This window comes from Hemicordylus capensis, chromosome 2 (assembly GCF_027244095.1).
Source record: "Hemicordylus capensis ecotype Gifberg chromosome 2, rHemCap1.1.pri, whole genome shotgun sequence".
In the NCBI taxonomy this organism is placed as follows: Eukaryota; Metazoa; Chordata; class Lepidosauria; order Squamata; family Cordylidae; genus Hemicordylus; species Hemicordylus capensis.
In genome coordinates, this window is record NC_069658.1 from 187,312,972 (window position 1) to 187,330,318 (window position 17,347).

Here is a 17,347-nt window from a genome sequence, read left to right on the forward strand (position 1 = left end):
TTTGAATTACTAGCCCAGATTAGAACACTCCCGTTTCAGGCCAAACTAGGCGATATACCTATTGCAGCCTTGATTTTTCTAATGTAACTAGCAGGCATGCCATCTTGTCTCTAGTGTGGTCTTAAATGGCTTTCCTCCCATTCCACCACATGGTTGCTGTTCGTCCCAGGAGAAAAGTACCCCAGGATGTGGAGAGAAATCCCTCTGGATTAAGCAAACTAAAAGTGATCTGTTTACAGTGAACAATTTATGTACATGTTTTGGAAACATTTTTAAGTCACAGATACATTCCCCCCACCACAAGCGGGCATAATTACTTAATTTTCTTTTTACCAAATGTCATTACACTCTCGAGGACAGTGAGTTTTTCCCACAGTGAGAAAGAGGGCACAAACATAACCTCATGCCCGATTACAGGTCCCCTGAAATGCAGGATGAGGAGCGGAAATGTACTGCTGTACCTGCATTCAATCTAACGTGAAAAACTGTACCCATGTATAGGACTAAAGCTGTGTACACAGTAAACAGATTGTATGAGTATCCTATATAATAAAAGGCTAAGTGAGTGGCCGTGGCTTTGGAATGTTGGGGATCTGCGTCCCTGCCTCCCTGGGCTGTTCTGGGCCTGCGCGAAGCGCAGGCCCAGAAGAGCCCAAGGGACACAGGACTGCAGACACCAGTGTCCCACAGCCACGGGCGGCCATTAGCCGGTGTGTGGCGGCGGGGGAAAGTGGCCGAGGCGGCGGCGGAGCCGCCGCCTCAGCCATGAGCGGCGGCACGGCAAGAGGAGGCCGAGGCAACCAGAAGCGGCCGCCCTGAAAAAGGCGAGGGTAATGGCGGCGGGGGAAGACCGAGACGGGGGACAGGGAAGCTGGGCGAGGTGGCGGCGAAGCCGCCAACGAGGCCCCCGCCCGCTCACAGCCGTCGCCGCCGCCTGCTCACCCGCCCTCCCAGCTGCCCAAAATGAAGCTAGGCGAGGTGGCGGCAAAGCCGCCAACGAGGCCCCCGCCCGCTCACAGCCGCTGCCGCCTGCTCACCCGCCCTCCCAGCTGCCCAAAATCACCTTCCCCGCTCCCCCCAAAAAAAGATTAAGGGCCAAAATGGCCCATGAGAAGGTCGCCGCCCCCGCCTATCGCCCTCCCAGCTGTTGAAGACCACCTTACCCGCTCCAGCCCGAGGGAAAAGAGAGGAGCTCACGAGCAGAGCTCCTCTCTGTGCTAAGTCACTGCTCAAACTGCCGCTATGGACGCAAAGGACGCCTATTGCGTCCATTGTGACAGTACAGGCAGCAGCTTAACACAGAGAATAGCTCTGTTTCCGAGTTCCTCTCTTCTCCTTCGGGCTGGAGCGGGTAAGGTGGGCTCCGGCAGCTGGGTGCGCGGGAGGGCGATAGGCGGGGGCGGCCACCTTCTCATGGGCCATTTTGGCCGTTATTCATCCACCCCCCCTCCAAAAAAAAGTAAAAGCAAAATAAGGAAGAACAAAAACAGAGAACAACAACAAAACAAAAAACAAAAAGAGAGAGGGGACAAGGGGGGGGGAGAGACAGAAAGAGAGAGAGAGAGACAGAAAAGACGGGATAGAAAGCTAGCGCCCGTTATCATAACGGGCTTAAAAATACTAGTTAAACATAATGTGTGAATAAGGCTCATCCGCCTTTTCCTGTAATCTCTGCCTGTGGAGACTCTGTGATGAAGGGAATGCACTCTGCACCTGCTCAAGGAAGCTGTTCTTTCTTCATGTTTCATGGGTGCTCCAACAATGAAAAGAGATGTTGGCTACCACATTAGAGATCCATCATATCAGTGAAGATACACAAGGAAACTAGTAACACATCTGAGAAACCTAAACATATATTTGAAACAGTGCAATCATACCACAAGACTTTAAGAATATGCATAAATGTAAAAAAAAAAAAATGTCGCCAAAATGAACTGTAGTGTAGAACTAAGTTTTTGTGTTTTAAAGGCAAGTACAGCTCAGGTTTCTCCAGGTCCTGTCTCACTACTGCATCTAGTCTGAGCCTGCATACTGCACATTAGGAACTTGGGAAAACCAAAGGCCTACATAAACTTGAGGCAAGTTCTTCATCTTTCACAGTGGCTGCATTCCACAGATGTTGCATCTGAATATGTGGAACCAGAGTGGTGCAGCGATGAAACCAAGGGTCCAGTCTGAACCCTCAAGTTGTAGCAAGCTTCATCACAACCCGAGGTTCCAGGCAGGCTGCAGTATGTCCAAATTTGGAACCCCAGGCTACTGGGCCTGGAACTGGAAGCTCCTCCCTCAACTCTGTGATTGGCTGTCCTTCAGTAGCCTGCACAGCCAGATTCCTCACCTCTCTGCAATCTGCACTCCTGAATATCCAAATTTGGATGGGAGAGTGGGGTGGTGGGGTGCGGACCCATGGTTCCACGTTACATGTGAATACAGCCATTAACTGTCTGCTGAGTTGTGTTTAGGGGTCCTGTTTCCAAAGTTGTCAATTTTAAATAGCAATCTCAACTTTAAATAAAATACTTATTTTTATAAAGGAAGGGCCACATTGCTAATATCTGAAGTATTGCTCAGTTATTCTGAACAGAATCAAGTGATAGTCACAACTAAATTCCATTGACCAAGCTGATTTACAATTAGCTGGAAGTACACTCCAGATATTACAGTAGCCGTAAGCATTTAATTGTTTCAGTTCCTGTTTTCAGTAGTGCTTTTTTCATACATGCACATCTATCATGCAAGTGCAATACCAAGCAATGACTTTGCCTGTGTGAATAAGCCATGGCAGGCTGAACTTCCATATTACCACAAATGCAGTTCAACGGAGTCAGTTCACAAACGTAGCCAGCAAACCTAGAAGACCCAGGAGTAGCATCCTGCCGTGACTACTGTCCACTGGATTACACCCAGTGTGTTTTCCTTGTAAGAAGGCATTCCAGGGAAGCTCAGCATTTCCAGGAGTTCCAGTCCTCCCCCCACCCTTTATTAGAATATGGAAAAGCTCTTTTTGGAAAAGAGCTTTATTTTTAAAAAGCTAGCCACAAATGCTAGAAAACAAGTTTTTGATGTATAATAAAGACCTCAGATCAAATCTTGGGCATCCTCACTAAAATAACTTGGGGGTCAGACAGAGTTGAGAAAGGACCTAGGCCCGAGGCCTTTGTTAGCCTTGCAGTGCAAATGAATGTTCCTGTAGCTCTTTTTCCCCCTGTGCTGTGTGCAGCTCTGTTGTCATGCTTAGCCTGTGACAACATGCCGGGAAGTGGTGCCCCTGCATTTTTATACTGGCTGCGAAACAAAAAAATGGCTGGAGAGAGGTGGCAAACATACCCTCAAGAGAAATACCACAGCAAAATGGCCCCAGGTGACTCTGTGAAACAAAGCCCATGGCTCAAATTTTACAGCTGCTAGAAGTTTACTCAGTAGACATAAGCAATCCATAACCAAGCCATTTCAAGCATGCAGAAGATTCAGCCTCAGTCCAACCACCAGCCTGCTCAGAACCACCTTTCCATCTTACCAAGTTACGAGTTGGTAAGTTACCAAGCTACTTGGTAACTACCGAGTTACCAAGCACTGCCTGCCCACACTCTGTCTACAACATTCACAGGGAGTTTTAGGGGTCAAGCACTGGGTTAGCAGCGCTCCCCTGTAACAGGGATTCCCAGGTGTGTGTTTATTTAACAGATTTGTACCTTGTGTACCCCAAACCTTTGTTTCTGGGTGGTTACTACAACTCCCATAACCCCCAGCCAAAGGCCATTGCAGCCAGGGATGCTGGGAGCTGTAGTCAATACCTGGGAATCCCCGTTACAGGCCACACTCCTGGTTAGATGTGAGAAACAGGAGACAACCACTGCAGTCGTGTGGAGCCCTGGCACAGAAGAGTTAATCCTGCCAGCACTAGGCCACACAAGCGGCTGGGCTGGGCTCTACTCCTGCCTTCCCACAACCACGGAGCAAGTAGTACAGAGGGGTCCACTTCCCTATAAAGCAAAAATATACTATTTAAATGTCAAATTATTTGTCAACCATTAACTTTTTTCTTTTATTTTTTTAGCAAAAAGTGTTATACAGGATTTTATTACTGATCCTGCCCCCACCCCCCTCCCAACTTGACCAAATAAATACTGATTGTGGACATAAAGATAACAAAAGTGCAGTGTCCCACTCCAATAGTTATTTTTTTGGCAACACTTCAAAAATCTACCCTTCCTTCATTTATTACTTAACCCTCTACTCCTTATCGACGTCTTTTATGCTACTTGGAACTACACAGGACACTAGGCCTAGTCAGACATTATGTTGTACATGCATCAGGAACATAGGAAGCTGCCATATACCGAGTCAGTGTCTGTACATATGAAGCATGTTTTTGTAGCCCTATTCAGACATTACTTGGTACACGCATACAGGTATTTGTATGCATGTACCTGGTTTTTGTGTAAATGACCATACATGTGTTCATTTAAAAAGTGAACCTGGGCACGCACCCTCTCACATGCAAGGTGCAGATCAGCAGTGTCATCCTAGACGTGCACTGAACATAAGGGGCAGCATGAGAGTAAGCTAGTGGAAATGGCTGGTTCCTGGCCAGTGCATGCCAATACTCCTGCCTCTTTCCGTGTTGTTGAAGCTCACCAGTGTCAGGTTGACAAAGTTATGCCTCCCTTCCAGAACCCAACATTCATAAACTACATTTGAAGTCAGGTGGCAAATGTTGGGTAGTGGAGAGAAATGCTGCTTGTGTACCCAGTGTTGACAGATCTAGATGACACAAAGTGGTGGAAGTAGCAGCTTGGACCAGGGGTCATGTGAAGTCACCTTACATGTGAATAGTTGTAGCTGCACACCTTACGTACAATCTGTGCACAGGTTGTGCGTGCGTTGAACAGAATGTGTGAACAGGGCTCCAGTGTTGGCCCATTCTGTGGAGTTGGACCCATCTGAAATACAAAAAGGCTTGGGGTGGATTTTCCCCTCCTTGTGCATGGGAATGTATACTTTTGCAAGAGGGATCCTTCTTTATTGCCTGCCCGCCTTTTGGAGTGTCCCCTCCATGCTGAACATAAAGGGAAGCCTAAAGGATTAACTGACTGCTAGCCTTTATCACTCATTGTAATACTGTTCTACCTTCTTCAAAAATCTCATTTAGGGCCCTCAACCCCTTTGACCTGATCCAGTAGGACATATTGCTTAATGTAATGTGTCTCTCTAAAAATCAAGAAATCAGAAGTTCTACCGAAGAGCTGGTGTAATGTTGCAGCTAAGGCTACAGTCCAACACAAACTTACCTGGGACTAAATCCAATCCCACTCAGTGGACTTATTTCTCAATAGACATGCATAGGATTGTGTAACCAGTCCCTAGTTTGAATCTCACCTCTGCCACAAACCTCCCTTGGCAAGCCACAACCTCTACTCTCCACTCCAGCTAAATTATGGAGATAATAATACTGACTTGTGCAACAGGGTCATTGTAAGAATTAGAGCAAGATAATGTATGTGAAATGCTTTGGACATTTGATAATGCCATATAAATGCTACGATGCAGTATTCTAAAAGCCAGCCTTCCTTGGAATAACTAGACACAGACTGCTTTTTAATCTGTTAACCAACCTGGTCCTAGGATCAAGTCTCAATCCTTGGTTTTTAAAAGAATTAAGTGTCTAGGAGTCCCCATAGGCTAATACTTTACAGACCATTTAAAAAAAACACAAAACCTGCCTGGTCTTTCTCTAAATCGTACTTGCTGCCTCTCCCTTTCTCTGGTATACATGAGAACCTTTCTAAGCTTAAATAAAGATAATCCTCACTAGTTAATACATTTTCAGATATTGCCTTGAAATACTAGAAATAACTGCCTGATTTAACAGAACCCGCCCCCACCACCTGCCCCTTTCAACGCTGCTATTAAATCTCACGGTCTGCACGTAGAGGCAAGGAGTCCCATAGGTTATCCACTCTAATTCAGCGGATACTGCATCTTTGACAGCAGTTCCTAGGCAGACCACCAGGTTGGTTTAAGTAAAGAGATAAGACAGGCCAGGAGTGGGGGAGCCAACAATCAATGGAATGAAGGTAAACATATTTCCAAGTGAAGGGAGTCCTGCATGGTGGTGATAGATCTAGGATCCAGCTTCCTGTTCCTGCCCAAGAGCTTCCAGGAGTAGCCCCATGGGTGTGCGTTTGAGTCCGATGCTCTCCATTTTGTTCTCAATTTTGTTTTTGAGGTTCCGGAGACGCAGAGAGGCATGAATGATGATCACTGGGGTTCGGGGGGAGCGGGGGGAAGCAGGAGAGAAAAAGTCAGAGGTTTAGAATCAACAGTAGAAACTGGCAGCTATTATGTCCACCTGCTATTGCCCTCTCCCTTCTGGGGTATTTAAAATGTTTATATCCCACCCCTCCAAGGACAGGGAGGGGGCAAGTGCCCCAACAAGTAGCTTGCCCCCACATCTACTCCTCCATTTCTGTTTTGGAAGTATAATATGTGGCTCATAGCTTGTCCACCCATAAATGCACTTTCCCCCTTCTGTGCCCCACCCACCCCCTTTTTTTTGGCCAGTGCTACCACTGCACTCCTCTAGTGCAATACTGCTCTGGGTAGGGTGACCTGTGGGGTAGCAGAAGAACAGATATTCCTATAACTAGGCTTGTAAGAGCCCAGCCTCCAGGAGGACCAGCAAAAGTGTCCCATTGTCTTTGTTGGCCCCAAACTTTGCTACAGCAGCTGCGGAGCAACCAAGTGGTGATCTTTGAACCTGTTGGCCCAGTGGTGGCTCTGCCCCTGATCTGAGGCCTGTATCTGGGATGGCTGTTTTGCAAGAAACTGGAGTGTGAACTTTGACTCTGCCAAGCCAAAGTAACTGAATGGAATTGTTTATTCTGTAGTCAAGGCCTGGCCAGAGGAGAAGACTCGCCCCTCCCTGCCTTGAAGCTTGCTTGTGCATTGTGCTATGCCAAGGGTAATCATGGGAACTAGCTTGAAACTTTCGAAGAGTAATCATATTTAGAAGGTCTTAGGAAACCACATATAGATATCAGTACCTACACATTTAGGGCTACATGATATTCACACAGTTAGCTGCTGAATCTCTTTGCATGCTATCTTTTAACCCATTCCTCTGGACTGAAAGGCATCAACCCTGTTCTGAAATGACCACAAGCCTGTCAATCTGGAAAGAAATAGGAATGTTCTGAGAACAAGCTCCATCTGTGTCTGTAAACATTTGCCGGATACGCACCCCAAGAATGGTAGACGCCTGAACCAAATATGGTAAGAGAGTCTGGGAGGGGGAAACCGGAATGTTTATATCAGACTGGAGACACAGCGAGGGATGATATGGCTGTTTCTGATATAAGATATGGATAAAAGGCCTGGAGGAAGGTATAGAAAGGGGGACACCCCCCCACACGAGGAAGGGAAGGCATGCTCTCACTCCATGGGAGAAGTAGCATGTAATCGCCATCCTGTGAAAGGGACGGCAAGCTCTCATTCGTGGGAGGGGTAGCATGTAGCCCCTAACTCGGGACTAGCACACTGCTGGAATTGCCCTGATCTCTAAGATCGGAGGGACTTCCATTCCTGCATATTCGATTGCTCTGCAAGCCACCTGGACAGGTGGAAGCCTTCCTACGCACTCAAGACCTGCACTCCTGAAATTGATGCTGGCCTACAGACCTGGTAATTATACCTGCAGATGTGCATTCAGCCCGGCATCTTCTAAACTAACATCCTTGTCCAATGTCCCGTCCCCCCCTTGTCCCATCACCCTTGTCCCTCCTCCTCTTCCCATTCTGCTTTCCAGAAAAGCCTCTGTCTCTTTTGTTTTAGCCTGTCAGCTGCCAGTAAGGCAGCGTATTCGCTTCAGCCTATCCCACACCACTTTCCCCAGCTATCAGCTCATTCCGGACTGTCGGCCCTGTAGCCAAAATGGGCACTTCCTCCCTCCTATGCGTTCTCTCTCCTTCATTCCCATCCCCCCACTTTCTCACACCTGTAGTCTGTTCTGTTCTCAGCATCTCTCTGCTTAAAACCGAAACTGTCTAAATGTTGTGTCTTAGCTAAGGAACATCTGCTAACACCACACACACACACGTTTCAATTCTAGTCAGAGAGAAAATGCTTTCTACTGCTATGCATTTCTAGTGAAGGAAAATTATTTTAACTGTTACCGAAAACACTACACTACATTTGGGGAAGAAAACCAACTGATTGATTTTGCTTGCCTGCTTGATTGCTCAGATGTAACAATTCACCTCAAATAAAGCTTATAAAACTGCAGTTGTGTGTGGCGTCTCTTCTCCTCCCGATTGCTCCATGACCTCAGAACCGAACTAGGGGTAACTTCTGTTGGCCAAGTTGGGAGGGGCTGTATCTCTCTCTCCCTTGCAGGGATGGGCGCTGCAGCCTGCTCACCACACAACCATGACCAAACTGGCCCTCTATACAGAACTTGTAACCTGCCTTGTAATTATGTAATTGATAGTGTGCTGGTCTTGGAGGAGAAGAGGTGGATTCAAACACCTGCTTGATCATTCCACTCCCAGAATGGTCTTGGCCAGTCACTTTTTCAGCCTAGCCTACCTCCCAGGACAGTGGCAGGAATAAAATGTAACACCTCCAAATACGACAATGAGTTCTATGAACAATGGGTGGCATCCAAGTGCTCCCAGCCCTCTGAAGTTCAGCACCACCAGAAAACCAGAATGGATGGAGATATCTTAAGATAAAGTGTGCTGTCGAGTTGGTGTCGACTCCTGGCAACCACAGAGCCCTGTGGTTGTCTTTGGTAGAATACAGGAAGGGTTCAGCACTGCCGCACAGTGTGAGGTGGTGCCTTTCAGCATCTTCCTATATTGCTGCGGCCCGATATAGGTGTTTCCCATAGTCTGGGAAACATACCAGCAGGGATTCGAACCAGCAACCTCTGGCTTGCTAATCAAGTCATTTCCATTTTAAGGACCAAGTCGTTCTTTAATCCAGGGTAGACATTCAGGGCTAGAGTGCCCTGTTCATCTCTACTATTCCCAGGCATGAGTTTCCCATCAACCAATGAAGAAGAAAAACAGGGAGACAGCCTGGCCTAATCTCTTCTGGAAGGAACAATAACCAGGGCTGTGTGGACTTTGCTCTTTAAAACCCAACCAAGCAGCAATATTCTCCAACAAGAGCCAAATTATGCAACTTGTACAAATCGACTTGACAGCATACTTTACCTTTTACAAATAAAGCACCTTTGCATGCACTCTCATGATTTGCATAGCCTATTCTGCATTTTTAACTATTTGCATAATATATTCCATCTTCAGTGGTTAGAAGTCATGCTCAGAAACACCTCTCAAGTATTCCCCACTCAAACTTATCTTCACAACCATCAGGGTTAGAAACAAACTTGCTTCTTTTAGAACAGGCACAATGTAAGTCTGGGGAGCAGGATCTGGCCCGCGGGGACGTCTTTGCTGGCCCGCAGGTAGGAATATCCTGCAATGTTAGTACCCCAGAAAGTCACTCTTTGGGTCAGTTCTCTCTTCTCCAAGGGGGCTTTCTCTGTCTTCTGTGGAAACTGCCTTACAGCATCATCCTATGCAGGTTTACTCAGAAATATGTACACAGAACTCCCAGTGAGGCTTACACCTAAGCAAGCATGCTTAGGACTGCAACCTGAAAGCAACAACGATTTAGGAAGAGGAGAGGACTTGGCATTTGTTTAGGCCTGGCATGCACCCACAGTGCCCCAGTGACTGAGCATGGACAGGGCCTATTTTCTGACCACTATTCTTAATTAAAATTGTGAGTCCCCTGATGAGGGGAAAAGATCCACAAACAACTAATAATGGCTTTCATTAATATTTTTAATTAATTAATGTAACTAAGTACTGAAAATTGACCTCGGTCCCTGAATACCAAATGGTGATTGGTTCTGGCCCACCAGGACATTGGAGTTGTGCACCCTTGGTTTAGAACAAGTGGGATGTTACTGTGGAGCTACATTCAGCCCATTTGGCTTTGTGCTCATAAGTGTATATGAATGCAAGATGTGAGAAGAGGTCTTTGCTGCAAAAGATTGCTGCAGCAGTACTCGCCATCAACCCCCGCAAAAAGAAAGAAAGACAGAAAGACAGATAGATGTGGGGGAGAAGGATGCATCTATGCACTTAAACTAGGTTTCAAGAAGCTTGCTATAGCAATAGATTAATACATTGTCCTAGTGCAGAAACTCTGCTTCAGGAAAAATGCAACCCAACACAACAGCCGCTGCACTTAAAGAACTTCACAACCATGCAATCCAGGTTCAAAGCATTAGAACTGCAAAAGACAAAACTTAATGCAGGCAACTGAGTTTTCTACCTATGTGGTATTCAGTGCAGTATTTGGAATCCAATGCAAGATGTGAAAGCCAGAATCATCTTCAAATTTCTGACAAGCAAGTCTATATGGAAAGGGCAAAGGAAGGACACAGATAGTCACCCCATGAACGCTGGAGCCATTTGCACATAATGGCTAGGTTCAGACTCAAGGCAAACCATGGTTTCTGTTAACCATAGTTAAGAGCACATACCATAGTTTTAGCTTCTAGACATACCACCCACAAAGCATGGTTTACAGCAGCTGGTCTCCATTGTTTCTCATCTGCTCAGGACAGGTTCACAGTTCACTCCCATCTCTATAGTACAGCAGCCCTCTTGAGGCAGAGCCATGGTCTTACCTATATTTGGCAGTCCTATGAATTCAAGCATAACTAATGTGCAGAAACTGATTTGCAAGCCAGCTTCAAATGTGGCTCCAGATCCTGGTTTGTTGGCTGCAAACAAACCAAGGTTTGTTGACAGGGTCAGACATTAAAAACAAACCATAGTTTAGCCAAACAAATCTTGGTTTCGCATTATGCCTGAACCCAACCACAGTGTATTTTCAGCTTTACTGGACCCACTATGAAGGTTACAAGCTTGCTTTTTAAATTTTAAGCAAAAGCTAAGATTAAAAGTCTGCCCAGGAACTTTTTGTAAAAGTCCATCCAGTGACTTTTTTTGCATAGGGAGGTATACAAATGTACTAAATAAATAAACAAGATCCTCAAGTTTGTGTCAAAACAGATTCCACACATGCAAAATCAGAGAAGACACAAACCCTATTCACACATTTTGTTCAACACTCATACAATCTGTGTACAGATCTGTACACAGGTACAATTATTCATGTTTAATCAATCATATTTGTATACCGCCTGACATGTGCATCCCTAGCAATGTACATAAGTTAAAATACAATATAAAAACAGAATTAAAACAGTTATGATATAAAACCAATTATCAATTAAAATTAATTAAAAGCCTGAGAAAACAGGTGCTTCTTAAAGGTCTTTTAAAAAAAGACCAGAGCTGGAGAAACTTTGATTTTAACAGGGAGTGCATTCCAGAGCCCCAGGGCAGCCACAGAGAAGGCCCAGTCCCTAGTAGCCACCAAACAAGCCGTAACCAGACCTCCCGATGATCTTAATAGGTGGGAGGGTTCATGACAAAGAAGGTGTCCTGGATCCAAGCCATTCAGGGCTCTATAGGCAATAACTATCACTGGTTATTTTATTATTTATTACTTTGTACTGTTTATTACTTAATAAACAGCAATAACCATATCCTGATTTCAGGCGCCCTGAATCGAGGTTCACTTTTAAAATGAACGCAGGTACAGTCATTCACACAAAAACAGGCACATGTGTACAGACACCTGAATGCAGGTATAACGTAATGTCTGAATAGGGCTAAACTATTTTGTTTGTGTTTTGCTAAAGTACCCTATGGATGCTCTACGGTTCCACTGAAGCTTAAGCCCACAGAACCCCAGCAACTCAAATGCAACCATCATGTATCCTGGAGGCATCAATGCCATACCAACTAGTTACACCCTTCCCCCCACCCACTCCCATCCATTCCCATTTCTGGACTCACACATTATCGGCAGGGCGATGAAAACCAAGAACGTGGCAGAGCCTTCAAAGAGAGACACTAGGAAGTAGGCAGAGCCCAGGACAGCAGAGAGGCAGGTGCCAGGATAGTTCCGCCGGATGCGCCGCACGGGGGCCTTGTTCTCGGCAGTCCAGACAAAGCTCATGAAGATCAGAGTGATAAGAGTACCACTCAGCAGAGTCAGCATGGGGCGAAAGTACCTGCAAGAAGAAGGGCAGGATGGGACCCAGCATGCAATCCAGGTTCAGTTAAGTTAGAAAGCAAGACATATAAGCATTACTGAAAGATGAGAGAGTTCTCTGAGTTTTGCTGAGGAGCACGGGAGATGTCATCTGACTCAGAAGATGCCCAAAGACGTGGTCTGTGGCCAGGGCTGCTCCACATCTGAGCTTAAATCACAGTCCATTCTGGATCCAATGGAAGAAGTTCGAGTACAACACTAATTCAGTCATTTCTCTCTTCCTTCAGGGCAGTTTGGAATGGTAGAGTTTTATCACCAATATATATATAGTTATATCACCAACATACACTGCTTTGCATTTAAAAAGGTACTGAGGTTATTCACACAAATGGTTGGGTAGGATGGGGGGCAGCGGGGGAAGGCTGGTTGAACTCATCTTCTCCTCAGACAAGCCCTTGACCTTGATAGGAGTGCAGACTACACTTCCAAATGATCCTCGCTGTGTGGCAGGGTAGCGCTCTGGAGGCCGGGATGATGCATCCCAGCCTCTGGATATCCAACAATGCACTGCATGACATGCGCAATGCATTGGCCGATTCCCCCAAGAGATGGATGTTCTAAGCACCTGTCTGTGTCCGGTGGGGCTGAACACAGCCCCAGTGAATACACAATCGCTCGAGCCCTTAACCCCAGCTAAGAGCCAGGATTCAAAGCGGGACCAGGTGGTGCTGCCCTACTGGGATCGGGCCTGATCCCAGCGGTTCTCACGTGCAGCCTAACCCAGGCTGGGTTTCCAGGCAATGGAGACCTGACCTTGGTATATGTGCTTTTAAAAAAGTGGGAATTTGTGTATCTGTGGTGTCCAGAAATGATCCTTGAGCTCATTTCTGGCCACCATTTTGTGAAATGGAGCCATTTTAGGTACTTTCCTTAAATTAACAAAAAAAAAAAAAACCCTGTGATTTTTCACAGATTGGCATAATTGCAGGTTTGGGGTGGTATTGCTGGACCTGCAGAGCATGGCACGCAGTATTCCCTCTAACAGGGAATCCCAGATGTTCTTGACTACAACACCCATAATTCCCAGCCAAAGGCCATTGCAGCTGGGGATGTTGGGAGCTGTAGTCAACAACATCTGGAATGCCCTGTTAGAGGGAAGACTGATGGCACAGTATGTTATTTCATCAATTTCTGTCTTCTTATTATTTGGTCTCCAGGAACCTAACCCCGCAACTGCCATTCAATTAAAGCTCATCATCCATGGTTTTGTTATTCGCGAAAATTGACGGGAACGGAACCCCCGCAGATAACAAGGGTCACCTGTAGTGTTAGACTACAATTCCCACCATCCCGTGGCTAGAGGAAGATGGAAATTTTAGTCCAAGAGTATCCGAGGATGCAAGAGAGCTCCTGTTCTAGAAGGAAACTACTAACACACTGTCCAGGAAATCCTGCATCCTATGAGAGCATGAGCTTCCCATCTGAGGGCGAGTGGTGGCGAAAAAAACACTGAATGGTACTTGCGTCTTCGTATAGAAGGGGGCGATGAGGTTTTGTACGTGTGGTGTTTGTTCCACTCAGTAGTGTAGGGAGGGCATAGGCTGCCCCATGCCTGGCCGCCTGCCCTCCCACCCCCAGCACCAGCGGCCCTCCCCCTTTGGGCATTCCTTCACTTTCTATCACACATGCAGGGAGCCCCTTCTCTCCCCAGCTCATGGTGGCAGTTGAGGCTCCCTCAGGTAGGCAGCAATGACGGCGGCTGCCCCCACACCACACCCACACCCACACCAGGGAGAAAAGGGGTTCTGGGTGCCCCTCACAGTGAGCATGGTGGCCCTGGAGGGAGCTGCACAAGCATTCTTGGAAGCCATGCGCACCGTTACAGCTCTGCCTCTGGTTTCACGTGGGAAGGCTTCTGTGCCTTAATTGCTTCATGGCAGAAAAACATGAAAATGTCAACAGACATTTCCCCCAAGCTGAGAATGCAAGGAACTCTAAAGCATCTCTACTGAATTGCTGCCTATTGGGCACAGAAGTCCTGACGACGGAAGTAGTCACAGCACTCTTAGGCTGAAGCCTGGCGCTGACTGGCTCTGCTTATGCTCAACTGTCTCTACCCCACTTGTGCTTTTTAGTGGGCCTGCTGCTCCCCAACTACCACCCAGCATACAGAAGCAGGGGAAGCTTTTCCTTGGCTAAAGAGAAACAGCAGACAAACTTGACCTGACTTCCTGCACGTCAGGCCGCTGTTAGGAACACAGGAACAGGGGCGGGGCGGGGCGGGGGGGACAAGCCAGGGCATCTCCTTTCCCCCTACCTGCTCTGCATTTCCTTCAGTATACCCCATCTGCGGAATGCTAACTGTTCCGCCCCTTAAGGAGCTCTCAGCTTGCACAGGTTCCCTTAAAAGCCGCTCCCTCCCCCATTTTGGACTCTACCCCAGGCAGCTACATATTTTTTACCTGACGCCGCTGGATTCTGCATCCCGCCACGTACAGAGCTCGCGTATTAGAAGGGTGTCAGATGGTGGTGCATTGCCTTTCTTCGCCCCCAGGAGGGTGCAAAGCACACACACACACACACACACACACACACACACACACACACACTCCCCCGCCCCTCTCCACCGATCCCCCCCACCCCACCGCCCGCCCCCGCGGCACAGGCAAGGAACTCACGCGCCCAGCAGCAGCCCGGCGCCCAGCACCAGCAGATAATTGCTCTGGTAGTAAAGGAGGTTATTAATGACCCGGTTATGCCACCGTTGCAGATCGCGCAAGTCCGGGGTGGCTAAGCGAGTGGAACCCAGCAGAAAATCATCCAGCGCCCGAACCGGGGGCAGCCGCACCTCGGACATCTTCCCTTGTTTGGGGAACGATGGAACTACAACCCCCATAATGCACCACAGTCACAGGCCTCGCCTCGCCGCGGGGAAAGATGGGAAACGGAGTCTTAAGACGACCACTTCTTTGCTTTCATGGTTTTTCTGTTCTCGATGTTCTTCTTTCCCCACTTTTTTTCTTTTTGGAAAGAAGTATTGCAAATGCGCAGCGCTGCCGTTGTTCCTTTGCACGATGATTCATGTATGCAAATAAAAATAGCAAGAGGAGAGCGAGGCTCCTTGGTCAGGTCTCCAGCATTTCAAATCCTGACACCCAGATTGGTGATGTCACAAGGCGGGGCTTGCCGATGTCACATGGTTCCCAACTCTTGAAAGACAAAAACACAAAGGAGTCTTGCCGCATCTTAATGACTAACACATTTTTGTGGCATAAGCTTCTATGGATTCAGCCCAACAATCTGCATCTGATTGTCTGAAAAATACATTTTGAAAAACAGAACAGTTAAGAATATGCCAACCAAGCCGGTAAATGCAACAATCCAGAGTTTTGGAGATGGGGCTGCATCTCTAGCGGTTCCAGGCAGGAATCTTTGCTAGCCCTACTTGCCAAGGACTAAACGTGGGGTCTTCTTCATGCAAAGCAGATGCTTTACCAATGGCAAAGCAGATGCCGTTTTCCAACTGGCTCCATTTGTATCAGTCGTATATTTTTAATTATTCAATGACTAGAAGGCATTTATAAAAAGCTCCACTTTCTCCCACTCTTTGAAATATTTAAAATAGACTGACAAAGGAGAATTTCATTGACTTCAGGTTAGAAGGGCTCATCAAAGAGCACAAATGTCACACAATCAACTAAAGTGTTCACAGCACATAGAAGTTGCATAATTTCATGACAAACGGTACCATGGAGCCCAATGGTAAGTGGCAGAGCCCAGCGTAAACACTGTTAATCCAAGGTGTCCAACTACTGCCTGTGCTTTCAAGCCTCCTGTCATCAAGCTAGGCAAGCATTGTATCAGGCCAACATACACAGATGAATCTAACACAATCCAGACTCCAAGTATGTAACAAGCACAAAGCAAGAACTGAAAGTGAAGAGCCCAGCCAGGTGAGCCCAGCCACAGGACAATTGGCATCCACGGCAGACAAGTCAAATACTCCTACAAAGGAAGTCATTCAAGTGAGCTGCACCTCACATCAAGGGAATCCATGGCAGTCAGTGCAAAACAAGTCACTCCAAGAAGTTAGCCAAGCCACATGCATCAGATGAATCACAGAGAACACAAAATCCATTCAAAACAGACCACTCTAGGAAGTGAGCCAACTTTCATCTCACTCATACACACACATTTCCCCCCTGAATCCTACCTTCCCCCGCCCTCACTCCCCCCCCCCACACACCGTCTGACTGAGATCTGGGGCTCAGGCTACCTCCCCTCCCAGTATTTGACTCATCTGGGGGCCTAGGTGTTGCTGCTGGACAATGCTCAATGCCAGCGATCACTTCAGGGGCCAAGTGACCCCACAGAAAACATGGCACACACATGCTGCTAGTGTCATTAACGCTCTGGTTCTGCCTCCCTCTCTGCCTGCAGGAAGGGGGCCAAGGCAGCTCTCTCATTTTGTGCACGCGCTCAACAGCGTGTATGCCTTCTCCAGGTTTTCTGTCTCCAATACTCCTAACAGACTGGAGATTTAAGCTGCCAAGCCTGGAGAGGTTAACCAAGAGTGACCACCGGATGCAAGAGGACAGGGCTGTAGTACCTTGAAGACTGCAATCCTATGCACAATTCTGTTAGCCTTGCTGAACACATTAAGACTTGCATCTGAGTAACTAAAATTGTCACAGCATTAAACTCCCAGCATGTGTTTTTATGCCTGTAATGTATACTGTAAGGAACATTAGTTTAAGGATGTAGGAAGTCCACTGAAAGATCAGGAAAATTTACACTTTCCAAACCTAGAGCGAGAAGGGAAAGGTTGTGCCGTTGAGTCGTTGTCAACTCCTGGCGACCACAGGGCCATGTGGTTTTCTTGGTAGAATACAGGAGGGGTTTATATTTGCCATCTCCTGTGCAACATGAGATGAAGCCTTTCAGCACCTTCTTCTATTGCTGCTGCCCAATATAGGAGTTCTCCATATTCTGGGAATCACACCAGCGGGGATTCAAACCAACAGCCTCCTGCTCCCTAGGCAGGTTGCTTCCCTGCTATGCCATTAATTCTCTGCAATTTGTATTTATTTTAAAATTGCATTTTGGATAATTGGCAGCCATGGAGGTATGTGCATATTTTTAAGAGATGTTCTTAGAGGAGTAGTAATATGTGAAGGAGCCCCAGGTCACAGGAGAAAAA

At 47.0% G+C, this 17,347-nt stretch overlaps 1 protein-coding gene across 2 annotated transcripts; it reads right to left on the minus strand.

Annotated features, from left to right (window-relative positions):
* Positions 1–1,835: 1,835 nt before the first annotated feature.
* PRAF2 (PRA1 domain family member 2) lies at positions 1,836–15,310 on the minus strand. 2 transcript variants are annotated; one of them, XM_053297040.1, is made up of 4 exons: positions 14,826–15,310; positions 11,949–12,166; positions 10,351–10,432; positions 6,130–6,264 (listed from the first exon to the last, which is right to left on the minus strand). In XM_053297040.1, exons 1-3 carry the CDS (start codon positions 15,041–15,043, stop codon positions 10,362–10,364), a joined length of 507 nt encoding a protein of 168 aa, XP_053153015.1. In that variant the 5' UTR covers positions 15,044–15,310; the 3' UTR covers positions 6,130–6,264; positions 10,351–10,361. The 2 variants fall into 2 exon arrangements, with proteins under 2 accessions (XP_053153014.1, XP_053153015.1); XM_053297039.1 differs by lacking the exon at positions 10,351–10,432 and having other exon boundaries at positions 1,836–6,264; positions 14,826–15,304.
* Between the last annotated feature and the right edge of the window lie 2,037 nt (positions 15,311–17,347).